At 55.3% G+C, this 22,404-nt stretch overlaps 1 protein-coding gene across 2 annotated transcripts in view; it reads left to right on the top strand.

Annotated features, from left to right (window-relative positions):
- The window catches only part of LOC133358309 (integrin alpha-6-like), a 93,600-nt gene that overhangs the window by 46,024 nt on the left and 25,172 nt on the right, over positions 1–22,404 (top strand). For both annotated transcript variants that reach the window (XM_061576565.1, XM_061576564.1), the window contains exons 2-17: positions 2,114–2,241; positions 3,231–3,310; positions 4,007–4,259; positions 4,893–5,021; positions 9,055–9,262; positions 10,426–10,619; positions 11,085–11,173; positions 13,428–13,561; positions 15,544–15,633; positions 16,520–16,581; positions 17,304–17,470; positions 17,909–18,073; positions 19,403–19,515; positions 20,153–20,342; positions 20,740–20,811; positions 20,932–21,011. In XM_061576565.1, coding sequence (XP_061432549.1) covers positions 2,114–2,241; positions 3,231–3,310; positions 4,007–4,259; positions 4,893–5,021; positions 9,055–9,262; positions 10,426–10,619; positions 11,085–11,173; positions 13,428–13,561; positions 15,544–15,633; positions 16,520–16,581; positions 17,304–17,470; positions 17,909–18,073; positions 19,403–19,515; positions 20,153–20,342; positions 20,740–20,811; positions 20,932–21,011 — 2,154 coding nt within the window. The remainder of the gene's footprint in view (positions 1–2,113; positions 2,242–3,230; positions 3,311–4,006; positions 4,260–4,892; positions 5,022–9,054; positions 9,263–10,425; positions 10,620–11,084; positions 11,174–13,427; positions 13,562–15,543; positions 15,634–16,519; positions 16,582–17,303; positions 17,471–17,908; positions 18,074–19,402; positions 19,516–20,152; positions 20,343–20,739; positions 20,812–20,931; positions 21,012–22,404) is intronic.

The raw sequence follows: 22,404 nt of genomic DNA, 5'->3' as shown, positions 1-22,404 counted from the left end.
CGACCGAAAGATTTGCACGGTCGTAAGCAAGCAAACAAGCAAGCAAGCGCGCAAGTGAACCTAATATAAAGGATTTTTTAAAAGTTGATAGTTTTATAATTTTAATAGTAATTCCTGCGAGCGACGTGCCCTGCCCACGTGGGTGGTGGTGGTTGGCACAGTAGGGGGGGGCACAGGCGGTGCATCGGCCCGGTCATCTCAGTCAGTCGACCCAGTGGCACCTGCTGGGTCTGCCCCGTGACTTCCTGCCGGCGGGCGTTCGATACTGCACGTGGTCTCTCAACGTGCACCTAGCCTGGCACAAAACGCCGTGGTGACATCACTGCCACTTAGTGGCGAATGGCGGTTGTTGTGTTGGTGGTAGGTGGCGGTGGGGCAGTGGTGGCTTCGGTGGCGGCGGTGGTGGTGTGTGTTCCTTTGTTACGGAGCGATTGAGCGAGCTTAATGCGCTCACCACTGTGGCATTAACCAGGGCCGTCTGCCGGAGTCGGACCGCGAATATTTGCAACGCGCGCGCGCTGTGGAGGGCGCGGTCGGGTTGAGTGCTGGGGGAGGAGTGGTGGTGGTGGTTCTGGTGGAGGTGGTGGAGGTAGACGTGGGTGGATGTGGCGGAGGAGGAGATGGTGGAGGTGATTAGCAGGTGTTTCCGAGGTCTCTCCTCGTGTTGTGCCCGGCACTTCCCTCTTTGTGGGGGAGGCGAGGGGAGGGGGGGTCCCACGACAGAAGTTGGTGGGTGGTGGGAGAGGGGGGGGGGCGCTGATTTTGCCGTGGCCCCTTTGGTAATTTCTCCGTGGCTGTTCTGCGTCGCGTTGACCGTGATGTCGCTTACTGCTCACGGTGCGATGGCGGTGAGGTCATATCGTCAGATCGTTGTCGACACGATCACGATAATGATGATGACGATGATGACAATGGCAATGATGACGACGATGATGATGACAATGAGGATGATGATGACAATGACGATGACAATCAGGTTGATGATGTTGACAATGACGACAATGATGATGACAATCACTATAATGACGATGATGATGATGACGATGATGATGACGATGATGATGACAATGACGACAATGATGATGATGATGATGATCACAACGACGATGTCGTTCAACCGACTTGCCATCATCCGCTACTCCGAGCTAAAAGGCTTTCGCAGAGCGCTTACAATTTAAAATCAAGATTCATTTCACAATCGTGACCTTCAATGTGAAGAATGATCTTCTCGGGAAATCCGACACATGTGACAATTTGTTTGGTCACCCGACGGACGGTGGCTCGGGCGAGCGACACGACACCACCGTGGTGCCACAGAGCACCCGTCACGTCGCTAATCGTCCGCGTGGAACAGCTGCAGGGGTAGCGACCACGTCGCCACGTGCATTCTCATGTGCGACGCGGACCTTGTGCGCTGTTAAACCCAAACCCCACGTGGCTGCGATGGACGCTGCTTCGCTTTTTGGTCTACCCACTGCTTCCCTGTGTGGTCTATCTTTGGTCGATCCGCTGCTGCTCTGCTTGTTCAACGAATTGAACGAACGGAAGCCTTGCCGGTTGACTGAACGACGGGGACGGAGCGATTGAGCCATGGAGCGAACGATGGAGCGATTGAGCGATGTAGTGATGGAGCAAGCGACGTAGCGAGTGAGCGAGCGAGTGAACGATGGGTTGAGTGAGCGATGGATCGAGCGAGCAATGTAGTGATGGAGCAAGCGAGTGAGCGAGCGAGTGAACGATGGATCGGGCGAGCGATGGAGCGATTAAGCGAGCGACGTAGCGAGTGAACGATGGATCGGGCGAGCGATGGAGCGATTAAGCGAGCGACGTAGCGAGTGAACGATGGATCGGGCGAGCGATGGAGCGATTAAGCGAGCGACGTAGCGAGTGAACGATGGAGCGAGCCAGCGATGGAGCGATTAAGCGAGCGATGTAGCGAGTGAACGATGGAGCGAGCCAGCGATGGAGCGATTAAGCGAGCGACGTAGCGAGCGAGTGAGCGATGTAGCGAGTGAGCGAGCGAGTGAACGACGCAGCGAGCGAGTGAGCGAGCGAGTGAACGATGGAGCGAGCGAGTGCGTGACGAAGCGGCCGTGCCGTGCGTGCGACGCAGGTTCCTGGCGGGCGCCCCGAGGAGCAAGGCGGACGCGAAGCAGACGTCGCACAACACCGGCGCGCTCTTCTCCTGCCCCTTCACTGCCGACCCCTCCGACTGCGAGCGAGTCAACTTCGACAACAGTGGTGCGAGGGTGGGGGGGGGATGTGAGGGGGGCGTGAGGGATGTGAGGGGAATGTGAGGGATTCATCTTCTTGGTTCTTTCGGTAAAGTCACATAGAAGGGAAGTAATAAAATAATAAAAATAAAACATAATAAAATAATATAATAATATAATATTATTTTATTATGTTTTCTTTTTCTTTTCTTTTTTATTTTTTTATTATAATTATTTATTATTTCATTACTTCCCTTCTACGTGACTTTACCGAAAGAACCAAGAAGATGAATCCCTGCAGTCACGAAAGCTTTAAATCGAAATGTGAGGGATGTGAGCACACGAGGAACACGAGGGGTGTGTTTGTGTGTGGGGTGGAGTGCTGGTGCAGTGGTTAGCACACCGCACTACGAACCCCACAACCCGAGTTCGATTCCCGTTCATGACCAACACCGTTGACGACTATCCGAACCGGTCCTGGGCCTCCCCTAGGTCGACTCAGCCTTACTAACGAGTGTCCAGTGCTTTGTATAAAACATCAGCACTGGGGATACAAAGGTGGCCGGGCTCGGTGCTGGCTACCCACCCCCGCGTGTGCCGTGCCGGCATTAATTGGTGCTCGCTAATAGCACTTGGCCATACATTTTGGTAAGGCTATACGGGGGATCTTTGTCTTTGTAGCCGTGCGCTACGAACCCGGCGGCCCGAGTTCGATTCCCGCTCATGGCCAACACCCAGTGACGATAATCTGAATCGGTCCTGGGCCTCCTCCCCTAGGTCGACTCAGCCTCAAATGAGTACCGGGTTCGGTGCTGTGTCAACATCGTCACTGGGGAGACAAAGGTGGCCGGGCGTGGTGCTGGCCACCCACCCCCGCGTGTGCCGTGCCGCGCTTCATAGGCGCTGCTCGCTTGAACAGCACTTGCCCCGAGAGTATGTTAAGGCTACACGGGGCACCTTTGACTTGTGTGTGTGTGTGTGTGTTCCCGTGTGTGTGTGTGTGCTTCCGGGGGGCAGAGTCCTTGGAGAGGGAGAGCAAGGAGGACGAGTGGATGGGCGTCTCTGTGGCGAGCCAACGAGCCGGCGGATTGGTCATCGTGAGTGCCGCGTAGTGACACTGCCAATGCGCAGAACGCTGACACGCAGCACGCTAACACGCTAACACGCAGCACGCTAACACGCAGCACGCTACCACACAGCACGCTAACACACAGCACGCTAACACACAGCACGCTAACACACAGCACGCTAACACACAGCACGCTAACACGCAGCACGCTACCACGCAGCACGCTAACACGCAGCACGCTAACACGCAGCACGCTACCACGCAGCACGCTACCACGCAGCACGCTACCACGCAGCACGCTAACACGCAGCACGCTAACACACAGCACGCTACCACGCAGCACGCTAACACGCAGCACGCTAACACGCAGCACGCTACCACACAGCACGCTAACACACAGCATGCTAACACACAGCACGCTAACATGCAGCATGCTAACACACAGCACGCTAACATGCAGCATGCAGGGCACAGCACACTAACAAGCAAGACTTGGCACATTAACACGCAGCACACTAACACACAGCACACTAACACGCTGCACGCACCACACCGATACGCAGCGCACCAGCGCGCGAACGCGACGCGCACCCCTCCACTCCTCATCCTCCCCCTCCCCTCCCCTGCACCTGCACCTGCCCTGCTCCCTTCTCCTCGCTATCCCCCCCCCCCCCCCACTTTCTCCCCCCCCCCCTCGGGCACCCACGACGCTCATCACCCCAAGACGTGCGCCCACCGCTACGAGAACCGGGTCTACGTGGGACAGCCGGAGCAGGAGCAGCGTCACTTGGTGGGCCGCTGTTTCATACTCACCGACCTGCTGGTGCCGGTCGACGATTTTTTCGAGTCCACCTTTTGCAAGAACCGCGACATCCGTCCCGACGGCTTCGGCATGTGCCAGCAGGGCACGGCGGCCGGGTTCGTGCCGGACAGCGACTACATCTACTACGGCGCGCCCGGCACTTACAACTGGAAAGGTGGGCGGTGGTGGTGGTGGTTGGGATGATGGTGGTGGTGGTGATGATAACAATGATGGTGATGATGGTGGTGGTCATTAAAATGGTACTGGTGGTGATATTCATGATGAACACTGATGATGATGATGGTGGTGGTGATAACGATGATAACAGTGATAGTGGTAATTATGATGGTTATGATGGTGGTGGTGATGATGATGGTGATGATGATGGTGATGATGGTGGTAATGATGATGATGCTCGGGGTGGTTGGGATGATGGTGGTGGTGGTGGTAATGATGATAACAATGATTGTGATGATGGTGGTGGTGGTGGTGATAACAATGATAACAGTGATGGTGGTAATTGTGATGGTTATAATGGTGGTGGTGATGATGATGGTAGTGATGATGGTAATGATGGTGGTGGTGGTGGTGATGACAATGATGGTGATGATGGTGGTGGTGATGACAATGATGATGATGATGGTGGTGATGACAATGATGGTGATGATGATGGTTGTGTTGATGACAATGGTAACAGTGATGGTGATAATTATGATGGTTATGATGGTGGTGGTGATGATGATGGTTATAATGGTGGTAATGATGATGCTAATAATGATGATAATGGTGGTGGTGGTGGTGGGTGCAGGAATTGTTAGAGTGGAACAGTGGAACAAGACCCTGGCAAAGGATGCGATTTACCTGGACCCGCAGGAGACTGGCGATGAAAAGAAAATGAATCAAGAACTTATCCCTCTGCCTTTCCACAGCTACATGGGTACAACATGCACACACAAAGACAAAGATACCCCCCCCCCCGTATAGGCTGAACATACTATGGGGCGGGGGGGGGTGGTGGGCAAGGGCTGTTAGCGAGTAGCACCTATGAAGGCCGGCACGGCACACGAAGTTGGGGGTGACCAACACCCTGCCAGGCCACCTTTGTCTCCCCAGTGCTGATATTTTACACACCTCACAAGGGGCTCATTTGAGGCTGAGTTTACCTAGGGGAGGCCCAGGACCGGTTCAGATATTTGCCATTGATGTCGGCCACAGCGCAGTGCTCTGACCACTACACGACCACCCCCCCTCCCACCTCTACACAAAGACAAAGATCCCCCTGTTAGTCTTAACAGCCTGTTGGGGCAAGTGCTGTTAGCGAGTAGCACCTATGAAGACCGGCGCAAAACATGACAGGGTGGGTGGCCAGCACCACGCCCGGCCGCCTTTGTTCCCCCAGTGGCGATGTTTACACACCACACCAGGTACTCATTTGATGCTGAGTCGACATAGGGGAGGTCCAGGACTGCTTCGGATAATCGTCACCGGTGTCGGTCGTGAGCGGGATTCGAACTCGGGCCGCCGGGTTCCTAGCGCAGCGCGCTAACCGCTGCATTCCCGCTCCCCACACACACACGTAATTACACACCACCACCGTTATCATCGTCATCCACGGCCATGTATGTGTACGTATGTTGAACTTCTTTCGCACCCCACGTAACCAACCGTGCTGAAATGTCACAATCAATGGATGAAGGCCTCCCGCACGCCGCCACGAGTCCTCATGGACCTGCGATGCGGCGATCCATCACGGTGTCGCGCTCGAGGGGAACTCATCGCTCCGTCTCCATGGGGCACGTCCTGTTGGGCGCGTTCTGTCCTTTGTCATCCTGTTGTTAGTCTGGTGCCGCGCGGTGGCCAGGAGATGTTAACTCCCTCGCCTGGTATGCAGGAGGTCGTGGGTTCAATCCCGACCCTGACGACTGCTGCTGTATATTTGGAGTTTGCGTGTCTCCCTCTCTCCCCGTTGCCACGTGGATGTTTCTCCGGTTCCTCCGGGTTTCTTCCTCCGCATTGAGAATCAACGTCACGCGTTCAGAGCATTTGGCTGCTGTACATTTCATGATGATGATGAACCACTTCATGGAGCTGTCATTTGTGATGTCCAGGTCGCTTCTGAAACAAAGAGCTTCATAGCTCTGTAGGGCCTTACCTGGTAAAATAAAAAAATATATAGTTTTCTTTGGTTCTTTCGGTAAAGTCATGTATAAAGATAAAATAATAAATTTAATTAAATACTAGCGTACGACGTTTCGATTGCAACACAAGCAATCATCATCAGGTATAAATTAAATAGAAACACAAATCGAGTATACTTAGAAATGTAATGTAATACAACAGAGAGTCGGATAACATAACAGTCAACAGCCTACCTGGTTGATTACGTTCTTCCTGAGAATGCTAAATTTGAGAGAGAGATAAAACACAGAACCAGAGACATATAGACAGACATATAAGCAGACAGATATCACAGAGATACATAGAGAGAGAACAAACATAGGCACACCTGATGATGATTGCTTGTGTTGCAATCGAAACGTCGTACGCTAGTATTTAATTGAATTTATTATTTTATCTTTATACGTGACTTTACCGAAAGAACCAAAGAATAATTCTTGCAGTCACGTAAGCTCCAAATTAAGTTTATATATTGTTTGTATAGTTTGATATATAAACACGCGTCTTCGGTCAGAAACGGTTTAGTTTAATCGTTTAATAATTTAAATAATAATTTCTTCGTACGCCGTGCTCACTGCCCATGCGTAAATGACATCTCTCGGCAAGTCGGAACGACGCCTCCGCCAAAGCCCCCCCCCCTCCTCCCCCTTTGTGCAATCGGTTTGTGCAACTCGGGTAGCACATGCAACCGGTTGCTCTTGTTGAGTTTTATTTTCTTGATTTGAATGGCGCGAGAACCCCGAGAGAGAGAGAGCGCGCCCGGGGTGAGGCCTCGCTTTGCAAAGAACCACCCGGCCCTGGGCCAACAAACGTGATGAGAGAAAAGGCAAATTATTAACTGTTAATATCGACGAAGCATTCAGGGGCAACAACAACAGCAACGACAAGCAAACACAACAAACCGCGTCGTGCGTGAGAAATCGAAAATATTGCAACGAACGTGAAAAAAAAAAGTTCGCCGTGAAATTATAATAAGAAGCTAGAGTCCTTGGACGTGTAATCAGAATGAATGTCTTTATAGCTGGAGGAGGAATCCGATGAGCTATGAAGCTCTTCTTGTCACAGATGTCCAGTCGGGGCACGGGGTAAGAGCGTTACAACAACGAGCAGTACAAACACACGATAGTCGTGCAAAGTACAATAAAGGTAAAAAAATCACCCAAATACAACACGAAACCATCCCCACCTTGCCAGGCAAAGCCCAACTGAGATATTAACTTCTTGTTCAGAAGCGACCTTCCCACGACAAATGACAGCTTGACAAAGCGGCCCATCATCTGGACATTCACAGCGCCAAAATAATCAACAAATCAACCCATCATTTGGACATTCAAAGCACCAATATAATCAACAAATCAGCCCATCATTTGGACATTCATAGCACCAACATAATCAACAAATCAACCCATCATTTGGACATTCATAGCACCAATATAATCAACAAATCAGCCCATCATTTGGACATTCATAGCACCAATATAATCAACAAATCAGCCCATCATTTGGACATTCATAGCACCAACATAATCAACAAATCAGCCCATCATTTGGACATTCATAGCACCAACATAATCAACAAATCAGCCCATCATTTGGACATTCATAGCACCAACATAATCAACAAATCAACCCATCATTTGGACATTCAAAGCACCAACATAATCAACAAATCAGCCCATCATTTGGACATTCATAGCACCAATATAATCAACAAATCAGCCCATCATTTGGACATTCATAGCACCAACATAATCAACAAATCAGCCCATCATTTGGACATTCATAGCACCAACATAATCAACAAATCAACCCATCATTTGGACATTCATAGCACCAACATAATCAACAAATCAGCCCATCATTTGGACATTCATAGCACCAACATAATCAACAAATCAGCCCATCATTTGGACATTCATAGCACCAACATAATCAACAAATCAGCCCATCATTTGGACATTCATAGCACCAACATAATCAACAAATCAGCCCATCATTTGGACATTCATAGCACCAATATAATCAACAAATCAGCCCATCATTTGGACATTCATAGCACCAATATAATCAACAAATCAGCCCATCATTTGGACATTCATAGCACCAACATAATCAACAAATCAACCCATCATTTGGACATTCATAGCACCAACATAATCAACAAATCAGCCCATCATTTGGACATTCATAGCACCAACATAATCAACAAATCAGCCCATCATTTGGACATTCAAAGCACCAACATAATCAACAAATCAGCCCATCATTTGGACATTCATAGCACCAACATAATCAACAAATCAACCCATCATTTGGACATTCAAAGCACCAACATAATCAACAAATCAGCCCATCATTTGGACATTCATAGCACCAACATAATCAACAAATCAGCCCATCATTTGGACATTCAAAGCACCAACATAATCAACAAATCAGCCCATCATTTGGACATTCATAGCACCAACATAATCAACAAATCAACCCATCATTTGGACATTCAAAGCACCAACATAATCAACAAATCAGCCCATCATTTGGACATTCATAGCACCAACATAATCAACAAATAAGCCCATCATTTGGACATTCATAGCACCAACATAATCAACAAACGGCCCATTTGTGCCGGCCACGTTGGCTTCTGAATAAGAGCTACACAAGCCCATGTGGGCCTTACCTGGTAAAAAAAAAGATAAAAGTAAAAATTGTTTAAAAAAATAAATGTTACAATGGTTACATTCCCCCCCCCCCCCCCCGGCCGCCCTCCCCCTGACCTCCTCGTCCACCAGGTTACTCGCTGGACGGGAGCCGCGGCGTGACGAGCCGCGTGAGCGTGTCCTTCCTGGCGGGCGCCCCGCGCGCCAACCACACGGGCGCCGCGCTGCTGCTCAAGCCCAGCGGGCAGGCGGTGCTCATCCCCGAGCTGCTCATCACGGGACACCAGCTCGGCTCCAGCTTCGGCTACGACGTGGCGCTCGCCGACCTCAACGGCGACCGGTGAGCCGCGGACGTAGTCGTCGTAGACACAGTCGTAGTCGTAGTTACAGCCGTCGTCGTAGTCACAGCCGTAGTCATGGAAACAGCCGTAGTCATAGACACAGCCGTAGTCATGGAAACAGCCGTAGTCATGGACATAGCCGTAGTCATGGAAACAGCCGTAGTCATAGACACAGCTGTAGTCATGGACACAACCGTAGTCATAGACACAGCCGTAGTCATGGAGACAGCCGTAGTCACAGCCGTAGTCATGGAAACAGCCGTAGTCATGGACACAGCCGTAGTCATAGATACAGACGTAGCCTCCGTCCTGCGGTAGGAACGAGACGACGATCCTGGGCGAATAGTTTGGGAAGGACCGGTGTACAAGGGGTGGTGGGGTTTTCAGTTTGAGTTGAGATGTGAGCGGTGTCCAGGAAGGGCGAAGAGACGCCGTTCATCTGACAAGACGACGACGAGGAGTGAGTGGGGAGTGGCGGTGCAGCGGTTAGCGCTACGCTGTGCTATGAACCTGGCAAGCCGGGTTCGATTCCCGCTTACGGCCAACACCGGTGACGATTATCTGAGCCGGTCCTGGGCCTCCCCTAGGTCGACTCAGCCTTAAATGAGTACCCGGTGCAGTGTGTAAACATCGCCACTAGGGAGACAAAGGTGGCCGGGCGTGGTGTTGGCCACCCACCCCCTCGTGTGCCCTGGCGACCTTCATAGGTGCTCGCTAACAGCACTTGCCCCTACAGTCTCTTAAGGCTATAAGGGGGATCTTTATCTTTGTCTTTATGTGCGAGCGTGTGTGTGCGTGCGTGTGCGTGTGTGTGCGTGTGTGTGTGCAATGCTTGTCCATGTATACACAGTGGGGAGCGGCGGCGACACAGCGACTTTGCCCCCCCACCCCCCCCCCCCGCTGTGTTACAAACCCAGTGGCCCTGGTCAACACCAGCGGTCCTGGGTCTCCCCTAGGTCAACGCAGCCTCAAATGATTACATGGCATGTTGTGTAAACGTCAGCGCCACTAGGGAGACAAAGACAGCCCCGGGCATTGGTGCTAGCCACTCACCCCCTCGTGTGCCGTGCCGACCTTCACCGGTGCTGCTACTCGCTATAACACCACTTGCCCCAACGGTCTGTTGAGACTACACGGTGGGGGGGAACCTTTGTCTTTGTAGCTGGATGGAGGTGCTGGTGAGCGCGCCCAACTACTTCAGCCGGCGTGACGAGGCGGGCGGCGCCGTCTACGTTTACCGCAACCGGCAGGGCCACGTGGTGCTGGACAAGCCGACGGTGCTCACGGGGCCCCCGTACTCCGCCTTCGGCACCGCCGTGGCACGAGCCGGCGACCTCAACCAGGACGGGTTCCAGGGTACGCGGCGGCGCCGGCACGATGGGCTTCAAGGGGCATCGCGGGCATCACGGGGCACCATGGGTATCATGGGCATCACTGATACCATGGGTGTCATGGGCATCATGAGTATCACTGGTACCATGGGCACCATGGGTATCATGGGCATCACTGATACCATGGGTGTCATGGGCATCATGAGTATCACTGGTACCATGGGCACCATGGGCATCACTGGTACCATGGACATCATGGGCATCGTGGCATCACAGACATTACGGATGCCACCGGTATCATGGGCATCACCGGTGCCCCGGGCATCACGGGACGCCGTTGGGCACCGATGGCGCCGGCCCACGGCGCGCTCTGCCCGTGGGCGACTTTCGCGCTCTCTTTTGTTTCTGGAATCTCCGTCGTCGTCGTCACCGTCGAAGATGTGCCTCGCCCGCGGTGAGTGACGACTTCTCTCGCATCCTTCGTTCGCAGACATCGCCATCGGGGCTCCGTTTGCCGGCAGCGGCAAAGTCTACATCTACCACGGCGGCAAGGGCGGCATCGCCACCCAGCCCGCTCAGGTCAGCCGACGGAACCGAAAGATGAACACGTGGTCGGGCTTTTGCGACCGATATCATCCGTGATCGAGGTTTTTTTTGGGTTTGATCGCGTCTATAATATAAACGTGTCGTTAAACAGGCCGCCACACCGTAAATGTCGTGGGTTTACTCTCCAACGCAACCGGTTAGTGCTGTACTAGTGACGAATTCGTCACGTTCTGTTTACGTGACGAAACTTTACTAATTGGCTGCGTCGGGTGGTGGTGGGTTTAACGACGACACATTTATGTTTACGTGATCTTATACAAAAATCTCGATTGTGGAAACCCAAGTTTTTTCCAGGCTCCGTTGACCGGGCTTCACCACGCTGCTCAGTGTGGGGTTTGGTGAAAGGGGGTGGGGGGGCGGTGGGGGGCGGGGTGGAGGGCCTACACTGTTGGGGGGGGGGGTGGTGCTTTGACGATGCGGCAGATGTTATGTAGAAGATGGACGGGAGACACGGTGAGGCTGAGTGTAGCTGTGTGGAGGAGCTGTAGCTGAGGAGACACGGGGAGACTGTGTGTAGCTGTGTGGAGGAGCTGTAGCCCAGGGTACACGGGGAGGCTGCGTGTAGCTGAGTGGAGGAGCTGTAGCTGAGGGGACACGGGGAGGCTGAGTGTAGCTGTGTGGAGGAGCTGTAGCTGAGGGGACACGGGGAGGCTGAGTGTAGCTGTGTGGAGGAGCTGTAGCTGATGGGACATGGGGAGGCTGAGTGTAGCTGTGTGGAGGAGCTGTAGCTGAAGGGACACGGGGAGGCTGAGTGTAGCTGTGTGGAGGAGCTGTAGCTGAAGGGACACGGGGAGGCTGAGTGTAGCTGTGTGGAGGAGCTGTAGCTGACACGGGGGGGGGGCTGAGTGTAGCTGTGTGGAGGAGCTGTAGCTGATGGGACACGGGGAGGCTGAGTGTAGCTATGTGGAGGAGCTGTAGCTGAAGGGACACGGGGAGGCTGAGTGTAGCTGTGTGGAGGAGCTGTAGCTGAGGGGACACGGGGAGGCTGAGTGTAGCTGTGTGGAGGAGCTGTAGCTGAGGGGACACGGGGAGGCTGAGTGTAGCTGTGTGGAGGAGCTGTAGCTGAGGGGACACGGGGAGGCTGAGTGTAGCTGTGTGGAGGGGCTGTAGCTGAGGAGACACGGGGAGGCTCAGTGTAGCTGTGTGGAGGGGCTGTAGCTGAGGGGACACGGGGAGGCTGAGTGTAGCTGTGTGGAGGAGCTGTAGCTGAGGGGACACGGGGGGGCTGAGTGTAGCTGTGTGGAGGAGCTGTAGCTGAGGGGACACGGGGAGGCTGAGTGTAGCTGTGTGGAGGAGCTGTAGCTGAGGGGACACGGGGAGGCTGAGTGTAGCTGTGTGGAGGAGCTGTAGCTGAGGGGACACGGGGGGGCTGAGTGTAGCTGTGTGGAGGAGCTGTAGCTGAGGGGACACGGGGAGGCTGAGTGTAGCTGTGTGGAGGAGCTGTAGCTGAGGGGACACGGGGGGGCTGAGTGTAGCTGTGTGGAGGAGCTGTAGCTGAGGGGACACGGGGAGGCTGAGTGTAGCTGTGTGGAGGAGCTGTAGCTGAGGGGACACGGGGAGGCTGAGTGTAGCTGTGTGGAGGAGCTGTAGCTGAGGGGACACGGGGGGGCTGAGTGTAGCTGTGTGGAGGAGCTGTAGCTGAGGGGACACGGGGAGGCTGAGTGTAGCTGTGTGGAGGAGCTGTAGCTGAGGGGACACGGGGAGGCTGAGTGTAGCTGTGTGGAGGAGCTGTAGCTGAGGGGACACGGGGGGGCTGAGTGTAGCTGTGTGGAGGAGCTGTAGCTGAAGGGACACGGGGAGTCTGAATGTAGCTGTGTGGAGGAGCTGTAGCTGAGGGGACACGGGTAGGCTGAGTGTAGCTGTGTGGAGGAGCTGTAGCTGAAGGGACACGGGGAGTCTGAATGTAGCTGTGTGGAGGAGCTGTAGCTGAGGGGACACGGGGAGGCTGAGTGTAGCTGTGTGGAGGAGCTGTAGCTGAAGGGACACGGGGAGGCTGAGTGTAGCTGTGTGGAGGAGCTGTAGCTGAGGGGACACGGGGAGGCTGAGTGTAGCTGTGTGGAGGAGCTGTAGCTGAGGGGACACGGGTAGGCTGAGTGTAGCTGTGTGGAGGAGCTTTTATTTCCCTCTGGCCAGCAGTGACACGAGCAAATAAATTTCAGGTCTTGCGCCTTCATTTATAAACATACATTTACATTGTGCGTGTGTGTGGGGGGGGGGGGGGTAACAGGTGATCTCGGGCGAAGAGCTGAAGCCGCCGATCACCCAGTTCGGCTTCTCGCTGTCCGGCGACATGGACGTCGACGACAACACCTACCCGGACCTCCTCGTCGGCTCCATGTCCGACAAGATCGCCGTGCTGCGGTGAGCTGCTTGCCGGGGAGGCTGCCACGAGGACGTTCCGTCGCCACGGGGAGAGGATGGCGTAACCCGCCCGCCCCTCCCAGCATCGTCATCGCCACGACGAACACCCGTTACCGACATCGGCAACGTCGTCAACATCACCAACATCATCACTATCGTCACCACCACCACCAAAATCATCAACATCATCACTATCACCACCAACATCACTATCATCACCACCACCACCAACATCATCAACATCATCACTATCACCACCAACATCACTATCATCACCACCACTACCAACATCATCAACATCATCACTATCACCACCAACATCACTATCATCACCACCACCACCAACATCATCAGCATCACCACCACCAACATCATCACCACCATCACCACCAACATCATCAACATCATCACTATCACCACCAACATCACTATCATCACCACCACCACCACCAACATCATCACTATCACCACCAAAATCACTATCATCACCACCACCATCACTATCACCACAAACATCAATATCATCACCACCACCACCAACATCATCACCACCAATATCATCACTATCACCACCAACAATACTATTACCACCACCACCACCAACATCATCACTATCACCACCAACATCACTATCATCACCACCACCATCACAATCACCACTAACATCAATATCATCATCGCGACCACCACCAACATCATCACCACCACCACCAACATCATCACTATCACCACCAACATCACTATCATCACCACCACCATCACTATCACCACTAACATCATCACCATCAACATCACCAGCCATAACATGACCCCATCGCCAGTAGACGATCCCAAACCACGACATCTATACCCCTCTGACCGAAGACACGGGTTTATATAACACGCAGCCGGAGGAGCTCTTTCTTTCAAACTATACAGAAACATACTCTTTGGTTTTTTCTGTAAAGTCACGTAGAAGGGAAATAATAAAATAATAAAAATAATTCTCACGACGTTTCGGCCACAACGCAAGCAGCCGTCCTCAGGTGAAGAACAGGGCTGTCGGAAAGACAGCATCTGAATGAACACCACCAGGCTTGGCAGCGTATATTTAAGCTGGGTTGGAGGGGGAAGAGCGCCTTGACAAAGGAGTTTACATATCAAGGCGCTCTTCCCCCTCCAACCCAGCTTAAATATACGCTGCCAAGCATGATGGTGCCCATTCAGACGCTGTCTTTCCGACAGACCTGTTCTTCACCTGAGGACGGCTGCTTGCTTTGTGGCCGAAACGTCGTGAGAATTGTATTTTATTATGTTTTATTTTTATTATTTTATTATTTCCCTTCTACGTGACTTTACCGAAAGAAGCAAGAAGATGAATCCCTGCAGTCACGAAAGCTTTAAATCGAAATTTATACAGAAACAACTATCAACTAATTTTATTTCACCACGTAAGGCCCCAATGAGCTGCTTCATAGCCTGCTTATCTCGAATCACAGCTCAACGAAGTGGCTCATCCTCATCACGTGGACACTTAGAGCAGCAGGCAAATACTCTGAACGCGTGACGTTCATTCTAAATGTGGGGTGGAGGGGGAGGAAACCAGAGAACCTGGAGAAAAATACATGCAACCACGGGGAGAGAGTAAACTTCAAATATACAGCAGGCGTCATGGTCGGTATGGAACAGCCTCCCGTAATGCCGGGCGAGGTCGTCAACATCTCATCGGAGAGCTACGCAGCACACCTGCGAAAACCTACACCGGATGATTATTATAATCTCCGGTAATAACCACTGGTTCTTATAGTGTGATGGGCAAACATGACCACCAGAGGAGACGTATATGGCATCAGATCAGGCGCCGGAGTTCGCCACGCCACACCACCCCCTCGTGCGCCGTGCCGGCCTTCGTAGGCCCTGCTGCTGCTGCTGCTGCTACTCGCTGACCGCACTTGCCCCAACGGTCCATGAAAGGCTACACGGGGGACCTTTGTCTTCACCAGGAGCCGTCCCATCGTGCGAGTGACTCACAACATCACCGTGTCTCCCGAGCTGCTGGACGCCAGCGAGAAGAACTGCGGTTCCTACACATGGTGAGTGTCTCTCCGTCGCCGTGGTGAGCGGACCTCACAGTAGCAGCAGGCCTCGACATTGGCATCTAGCTCGTCAACCACATTGCCCTGCGTAGAAGACAGAGGTGCATGCAAAGTGACTGGTAGATAGACAGAAACTCGTGGAGACCCACAGAGACCCACAGAGAGTATTATAGACAAGCCAGGAGTGCGACTGTGGCCAATCAACCCAAACTGTGGACCGCACAGTAACCCCACCGTGGTCTGTCACTCCTTCAACGGAGGAGGAGGAACAGCAACACGATCTCTCTCTGTGGTGAAGTCCTCTCTCTGTTCGTGGTCAGCAGCAGCAGCATCAGCAGCAGACTCGTACATTTGGGCCGTCTCGCTCCCGAGCCAGACTGCCAGACGCAAGAAGCAGCTAGAGAGAGCGATAAGAGGTCAATAGAGACGCGGTGAAGACTAGTGGCCGTGCAACCCAAACTGCGGACCGGATAATAAGCCCTCTTGTGATGGGCAGCAGCAGCAGACTTTGGAGCATCGAACTCCTGAACGTACAGCTGCTGCCATCACGTGCAAGCATCGACTACAATTGTATTGTCCGTTTTTGTTTAATATATATCTCAAACATATCTTTTGTTTTCTTAGGTTTTTTCGGTAAAGTCACGTAGGTAAAAAAAAAATTATCACGACGTTTCGGAGGCAACACAAGCTTCCATCTTCAGGTGGCTTGTCTCGTTGTCTGTTAAAAACTCTAACAGATAGGTGGAATTCCTCCCCGTAGAGGGTATTAATTCTAGATTTGACTTTACCGAAAAAACCTAAGAATATGAATCCTTGCAGTCACGAAAGCTTCAAATCTAAAAATATTTTTAGTTGTTGTCTAAATATCGTTGTTGTCTTGCAGCATCAAAGTGAGCCTCTGCTTCACGTACGTGGCCAAGCCTGCATCCTACAGCCCACGTCTCGGTGAGATTTGACGCTTGAATTCGTCGTCATGCTCCCGGGAACTTACGCCGCGAACGGCGCTCTGTACCCAAAATCCCCAGATTGTGAGGTGCTTTTAAAAGCAAGCGTTTGTGGGTGCCTCTCGTAATCCGGAGAATGCGGCACTCTCCTTCGTTTACCCAGTAGAGCTTCAATGAGGCTCGGGAATCTGTTTTGAAGAGGGTCGTCAAGGACCCCCTTGGGCGAGCGAGCGAATGGGCGATCACGCGGTGTGCGAGCCAATGAATGAATGGGCGAGCGAGCAAATGAATGGGTGGGCGAGTGAATGAATGCGCCAGCGAGCGAATGAATGGGCGAGCGAGTGAATGGGTGAGTGAGCGAATGAATGGGTGAGCAAGCCAATGAATGGGCAAGCGAGTGAATGGGTGAGTGAGCGAATGAATGGGCGAGTGAGTGAATGGGCGAGCGAGTGAATGAGCGATCACGCGGTGTGCGAGCGAAGGAATGAATGGGCGAGCGAGCGAATTAATGAATGCGCCAGCGAGCGAATGAATGGGCGAGCGAGCGAATGAATGGGCGAGCGAGCGAATGGGTGAGTGAGCGAATGGGCGATCACGCAGTGTGCGAGCGAATGAATGGGCCAGAGAGCCAATGAATGGGCGAGCGAGCGAATGAATGGGCAAGCGACCAATTCAAGCGGTGTGGCTGTGTCGTTTAAACCTCCCCCGCCCCCCCCCCGTCAGTGCTGAACTTCACGGTGGAGGCGGAGGTGGAGCGGCGCCGGCTGGGCATGGCTCCGCGCGTCTCCTTCGTGCGGGGAGCGCGCGAGGCCGAGGTGCAGCGCGGCACGGTGGTCCTCAACGGGCAGAGCTCGCCCAAGTGCAGCGGCGACGTCGTGCTGCAGATCAACGTGAGCGAGGGCAGGGCGCGCACGCACGGGGACGAGCGGGACACGCAGATGCATTGAGGGGGGGATATGCAGACGAACGAATGGACGGGGGTGGGGGGGGGGGGGGGACAAAGATAACAAAGATCCCCCATATAGCCTTAACAGACTGTTGGGGCAAGTGCTGTTAGCAAACACCTATGAAGGCCGGCACGGCACAATGGGGGGGGTGGGTGGGCAGCACCACGCCTCTGTCTTCCTAGTAGCGATGATTATAAACCACACCAGGTACTCATTTGAGGCTGTTGGCCTTGAGCGGGTATCGAACTCGGCCTGGCGGGTTCGTAGCCCAGCGCGCTATAACCACTGCGACACACGGAGGGATGCACGGATGCACGCACGGACGCACGCACGGACACGTGGCGGTGACGCGCGCTGACGGGCGTGTCGTGACGCTCGCAGGACAACATCCGGGACAAGCTGCGCCCCATCATCGTCGTGGCCCAGTACGGCATCCAGGAGACTCGCGCCGCCCGGCGGGGCAACCGCCAGGAGCCGGGGGACGTCGCCACGCTGGACAGCCGCCCCGTGCTCGACCCCACGCAGCTCACGCGCGAGAAGCTTGAGGTCCGCTCGCCCGCTCGTTCGCCCGCCCGCTCGCTCGCCCACCCGTTCGTTCACCCGCTCGCCCACCTGCTCACTCGCCACCCACCCGCTCGCCCACTCGATCGCCCTCCCACTCACTCACCCGCTAACCTGCTCACCCGTTCGCTTGCTCGCCCACCCGCTCGTGCACCCGCTCGCCCACCTGCTCACTCGCCCACCCACCCGCTCGCCCACTCGCTCGCCCTCCCACTCACTCACCCGCTCACCTGCTTACCCATTCGCTTGCTCGCCCACCCGCTCGCTCGCCCATCTGCTCGTTCACCCGCTCGCCCACCTGCTCACTCGCCCACCCACCCGCTCGCCCACTCGGTCGCCCTCCCACTCACTCACCCGCTAACCTGCTCACCCGTTCGCTTGCTCACCCACCCGCTCGCTCACCCATCCGCTCGCCCACTCACTCGCCCACCCACTCGCCCACTCGATCACCCACTCACCCGCTCGTTCGCCCACCCGCTCGCTTGTCCGCCCGCCAACTCACCCGCTCGCTCACCTACCCACTCACCCGCTCGCTTGCCCTCCCGCTCACCCACTTGCTCGCCCGCCCACTCGCCCGCTCGCTCACTCACACGACCCGGCCACATTTGTTTCCCCAGTGGCGATGTCTACACACCGCACCAGGTACTCATTTGAGGCTGATTCGACCTCGGGACCAGTAGACTAACACAGAGACCCACAGACTCACGTAGATCAATCGACTCTCACAGGGATCAATAGACCAGCATAGAGACCCATGGATAGCCAGCTGCCCCGGCACTCCGCTTCTGTTTGGCGTTTGGCACATCAACGCTTTGTCAACCCCTTACCCCCCCCCCCCCTTGCCCCCCTCACTTTGCCCCCCCTTACCCTCCCCCCACCTTGCCCCCCCTTACCCTCCCCCCCTTGCCCCCCCACCTTGCCCCCCCCTTACCCTCCCCACCTTGCCCCCCCTCACCCCCCCCCACCTTGCCCCACCCTTACCCTCCCCCCCTTGCCCCCCCACCTTGCTCCCCCTTACCCCCTCCCCCCCACCTTGCCCCCCCTTACCCTCCCCCCACCTTGCCCCCCCTTACCCTCCCCCCCTTGCCCCCCCACCTTGCCCCCCCCTTACCCTCCCCACCTTGCCCCCCCTCACCCCCCCCCACCTTGCCCCACCCTTACCCTCCCCCCCTTGCCCCCCCACCTTGCTCCCCCTTACCCCCTCCCCCCCACCTTGCCCCCCTTACCCTCCCCCCACCTTGCCCCCCCCTTACCCTCCCCACCTTGCCCCCCCCTTACCCCCCCCCCACCTTGCCCCACCCCTCCCCCGCTCAGGTGAACTTCTTGAAGGAGGGGTGCGGTAGCGACGGCAAGTGCCACAGCAACCTGCAGCTGAGGCCGTACTTCTGCTCCGAGGTGAAGGAGGGCGACTGCACCCTGCTGCCCACGTGAGTGCCCCCCTCCCCCTCCCCCCCAGGCAACGTACATACGTACGCACGTGTGCCCTGTGGGTTTTAACTGGACCTACGGTTTGTGCGTGCGTGCTTGTGCCGTTCCGGCCTTCATAGGTGCTAAGAGCTTTTGCCCCAACAGCCCGTTAAGGCTATACAGGGGATCTTTGTCTTTGTTCGATTCCCGCTCACGGAGAACACCAGTGACGATTATTTGAACCGGTCCTGGGCCTAGCCTAGGTCGACTCAGCCTCAAATGAGTACCTGGTGCGGTGTGTATACATCGCCGCTCGGGAGACAAAGGCGGCCGGGCGTGGTGCTGGCCACCCACCCCCCGTGTGCCGTGCCGGCCTTCATAGGTGCTCGCTAACAGCACTTGCCTCATCAGCATGTTACAGGCTGCACGGGGGATCTTCATACGTGTGTGCGCGTGTTTGTGTGCGTGCGTGTGTGCGTGCGTGTGTGCGTGTGTGTGCGTGTGTGCGTGTGTGTGTGTGCGTGTGTGCGTGTGTGCGTGTGTGTTTGTGCGCGTGTGTGTGTTTGTGTGCGTGTGTGTGTGCGTGTGTGTGTGCGTGTGTGTGTGTGCGTGTGCGCGTGTGTGTGTTTGTGCGCGTGCGTGTGTGCGCGTCCCCAGCGACGAGACGGGAGCCCAAGTGCTGTCCCTGCGCTCCCAGAAGGACGTCACGCTGGGCATGGACATCAGCAACGAGCCGTCGAACCCCGCGCGGCCCGACCTGGACGGGCACGACGCCCACGACGCCCACCTCTCCATCCTCATCCCCAGCGCCATCACCTACACCGGCTTCCGCAACGCCGACAGGGCGGTGAGCGCAAGCCCCATCCCAACCCCCCCCCCTCCTCCTCCCCCTTCTGTCCCCATCATCATCGTCATCATTTTCATCATCTTCGTGTCGGTTGGCGTGTTGACTTTCGTTGTCATCGTCATCACGATCATTTGCGTCCCCATCATCGTCATAATCGCCATCATCGTCATCATCGTTGTTGTCATCGTCATTATCCCCGTCATCATCATCATCAATAATTGTCTATTGTCATCAGCTGCCTACTGTCGAAGCTGCTGCTGCTGCTGCTACCGTGTCTCCAACTGCAGTCTCTTGCTGATGATCCTGATGACGACGACGATGATGATGATGATGCAACTGCCGATGACGATTGCCGACGACGCTGACGACGTCGCCTGCTCCTTGCTCCCTCCCCCAGGTGTCGTGCACTCCGCTCAACGACAGCGCCACGGAGTGCGAGCTGGGGAACCCATTCAACAAGGGGCAGAAGGTAAACACCACGACGATCTTTGCCACTCTCATCGTCGCCGTCGTCGTGATAGAACAGGCGGCCTCTGCTTGTGCGCGGTCCGTCGCGTTGACGCCGCTCTCCATCTTCTTCGCTCCGCAGACGAAGCTCTTCATCTTGCTCGGCACGTTGCTCATCACCACGGAAACCACGGAGTTCGCCGTGGAGCTGAGGCTGAGCACGTGAGAGTCACCCCCCCCTGCCCCCCACTCCCTCCCTCCCTTCCTCCCCCTCCCTCTCCCCACCACCCTGCCCCCACTCCCCCCAACTCCACCCCCTCCCCCGGGGGACCCTGCCCCACTGACCGACCGGCCGACAGCGTCGCCCGTACGGTGGCGGCCGCGTCGTCACGTTCCGCCGCTCGAAGTCTCCGGCGCGACTCGACCGCCGGCCCGGTGGAGCTGCCGGCACGCCGGGCCGGTTAGATTCCACCTCCCCCGGCGCGGGGGCTGTGGAAGGACGGAAGGAAGGCCGTGGTCGCGGCTCACGGAGAGAGACGGAGAGAATCACAATTTATTGATTTAGATTGTGACGCTTGCCACTGCTCCTCGGGTGGGCACGGTGTGACGCTCCTTATGTGTACGCGGTGTGACGCTCCTTACGTGTACACGGTGTGACGCTCCTTGCGTGTACGCGGTGTGACGCTCCTTGCGTGTACACGGTGTGACGCTCCTTGCGTGTACGTGGTGTGACGCTCCTTACGTGTACACGGTGTGACGCTCCTTGCGTGTACGCGGTGTGACGCTCCTTGCGTGTACACGGTGTGACGCTCCTTGCGTGTACGTGGTGTGACGCTCCTTACGTGTACACGGTGTGACGCTCCTTGCGTGTACGCGGTGTGACGCTCCTTGCGTGTACGCGGTGTGACGCTCCTTGCGTGTACGCGGTGTGACGCTCTTTACGTGTACGTGGTGTGACGCTCCTTACGTGTACGCGGTGTGCCGCTCCTTACGTGTACGTGGTGTGACGCTCCTTACGTGTACGCGGTGTGACGCTCCTTGCGTGTACGTGGTGTGACGCTCCTTACGTGTACGTGGTGTGATGCTCCTTACGTGTACACGGTGTGACGCTCCTTGCGTGTACGTGGTGTGACGCTCCTTGCGTGTACGTGGTGTGACGCTCCTTACGTGTACGTGGTGTGACGCTCCTTGCGTGTACGTGGTGTGACGCTCCTTACGTGTACACGGTGTGACGCTCCTTGCGTGTACGTGGTGTGACGCTCCTTGCGTGTACGTGGTGTGACGCTCCTTACGTGTACGCGGTGTGACGCTCCTTGCGTGTACGCGGTGTGACGCTCCTTGCGTGTACGTGGTGTGACGCTCCTTGCGTGTACGTGGTGTGACGCTCCTTGCGTGTACGTGGTGTGACGCTCCTTGCGTGTACGTGGTGTGACGCTCCTTGCGTGTACGTGGTGTGACGCTCCTTGCGTGTACGTGGTGTGACGCTCCTTGCGTGTACGTGGTGTGACGCTCCTTACGTGTACGCGGTGTGACGCTCCTTGCGTGTACGCGGTGTGACGCTCCTTGCGTGTACGTGGTGTGACGCTCCTTGCGTGTACGTGGTGTGACGCTCCTT

This window comes from Lethenteron reissneri, chromosome 61 (assembly GCF_015708825.2).
Source record: "Lethenteron reissneri isolate LAM-NWPU_2019-01 chromosome 61, ASM1570882v1, whole genome shotgun sequence".
Taxonomy (NCBI): Eukaryota; Metazoa; Chordata; class Hyperoartia; order Petromyzontiformes; family Petromyzontidae; genus Lethenteron; species Lethenteron reissneri.
The sequence above is the reverse complement of the archived record's forward strand: the minus strand, read 5'-3'. Positions and strand labels throughout refer to the sequence as shown.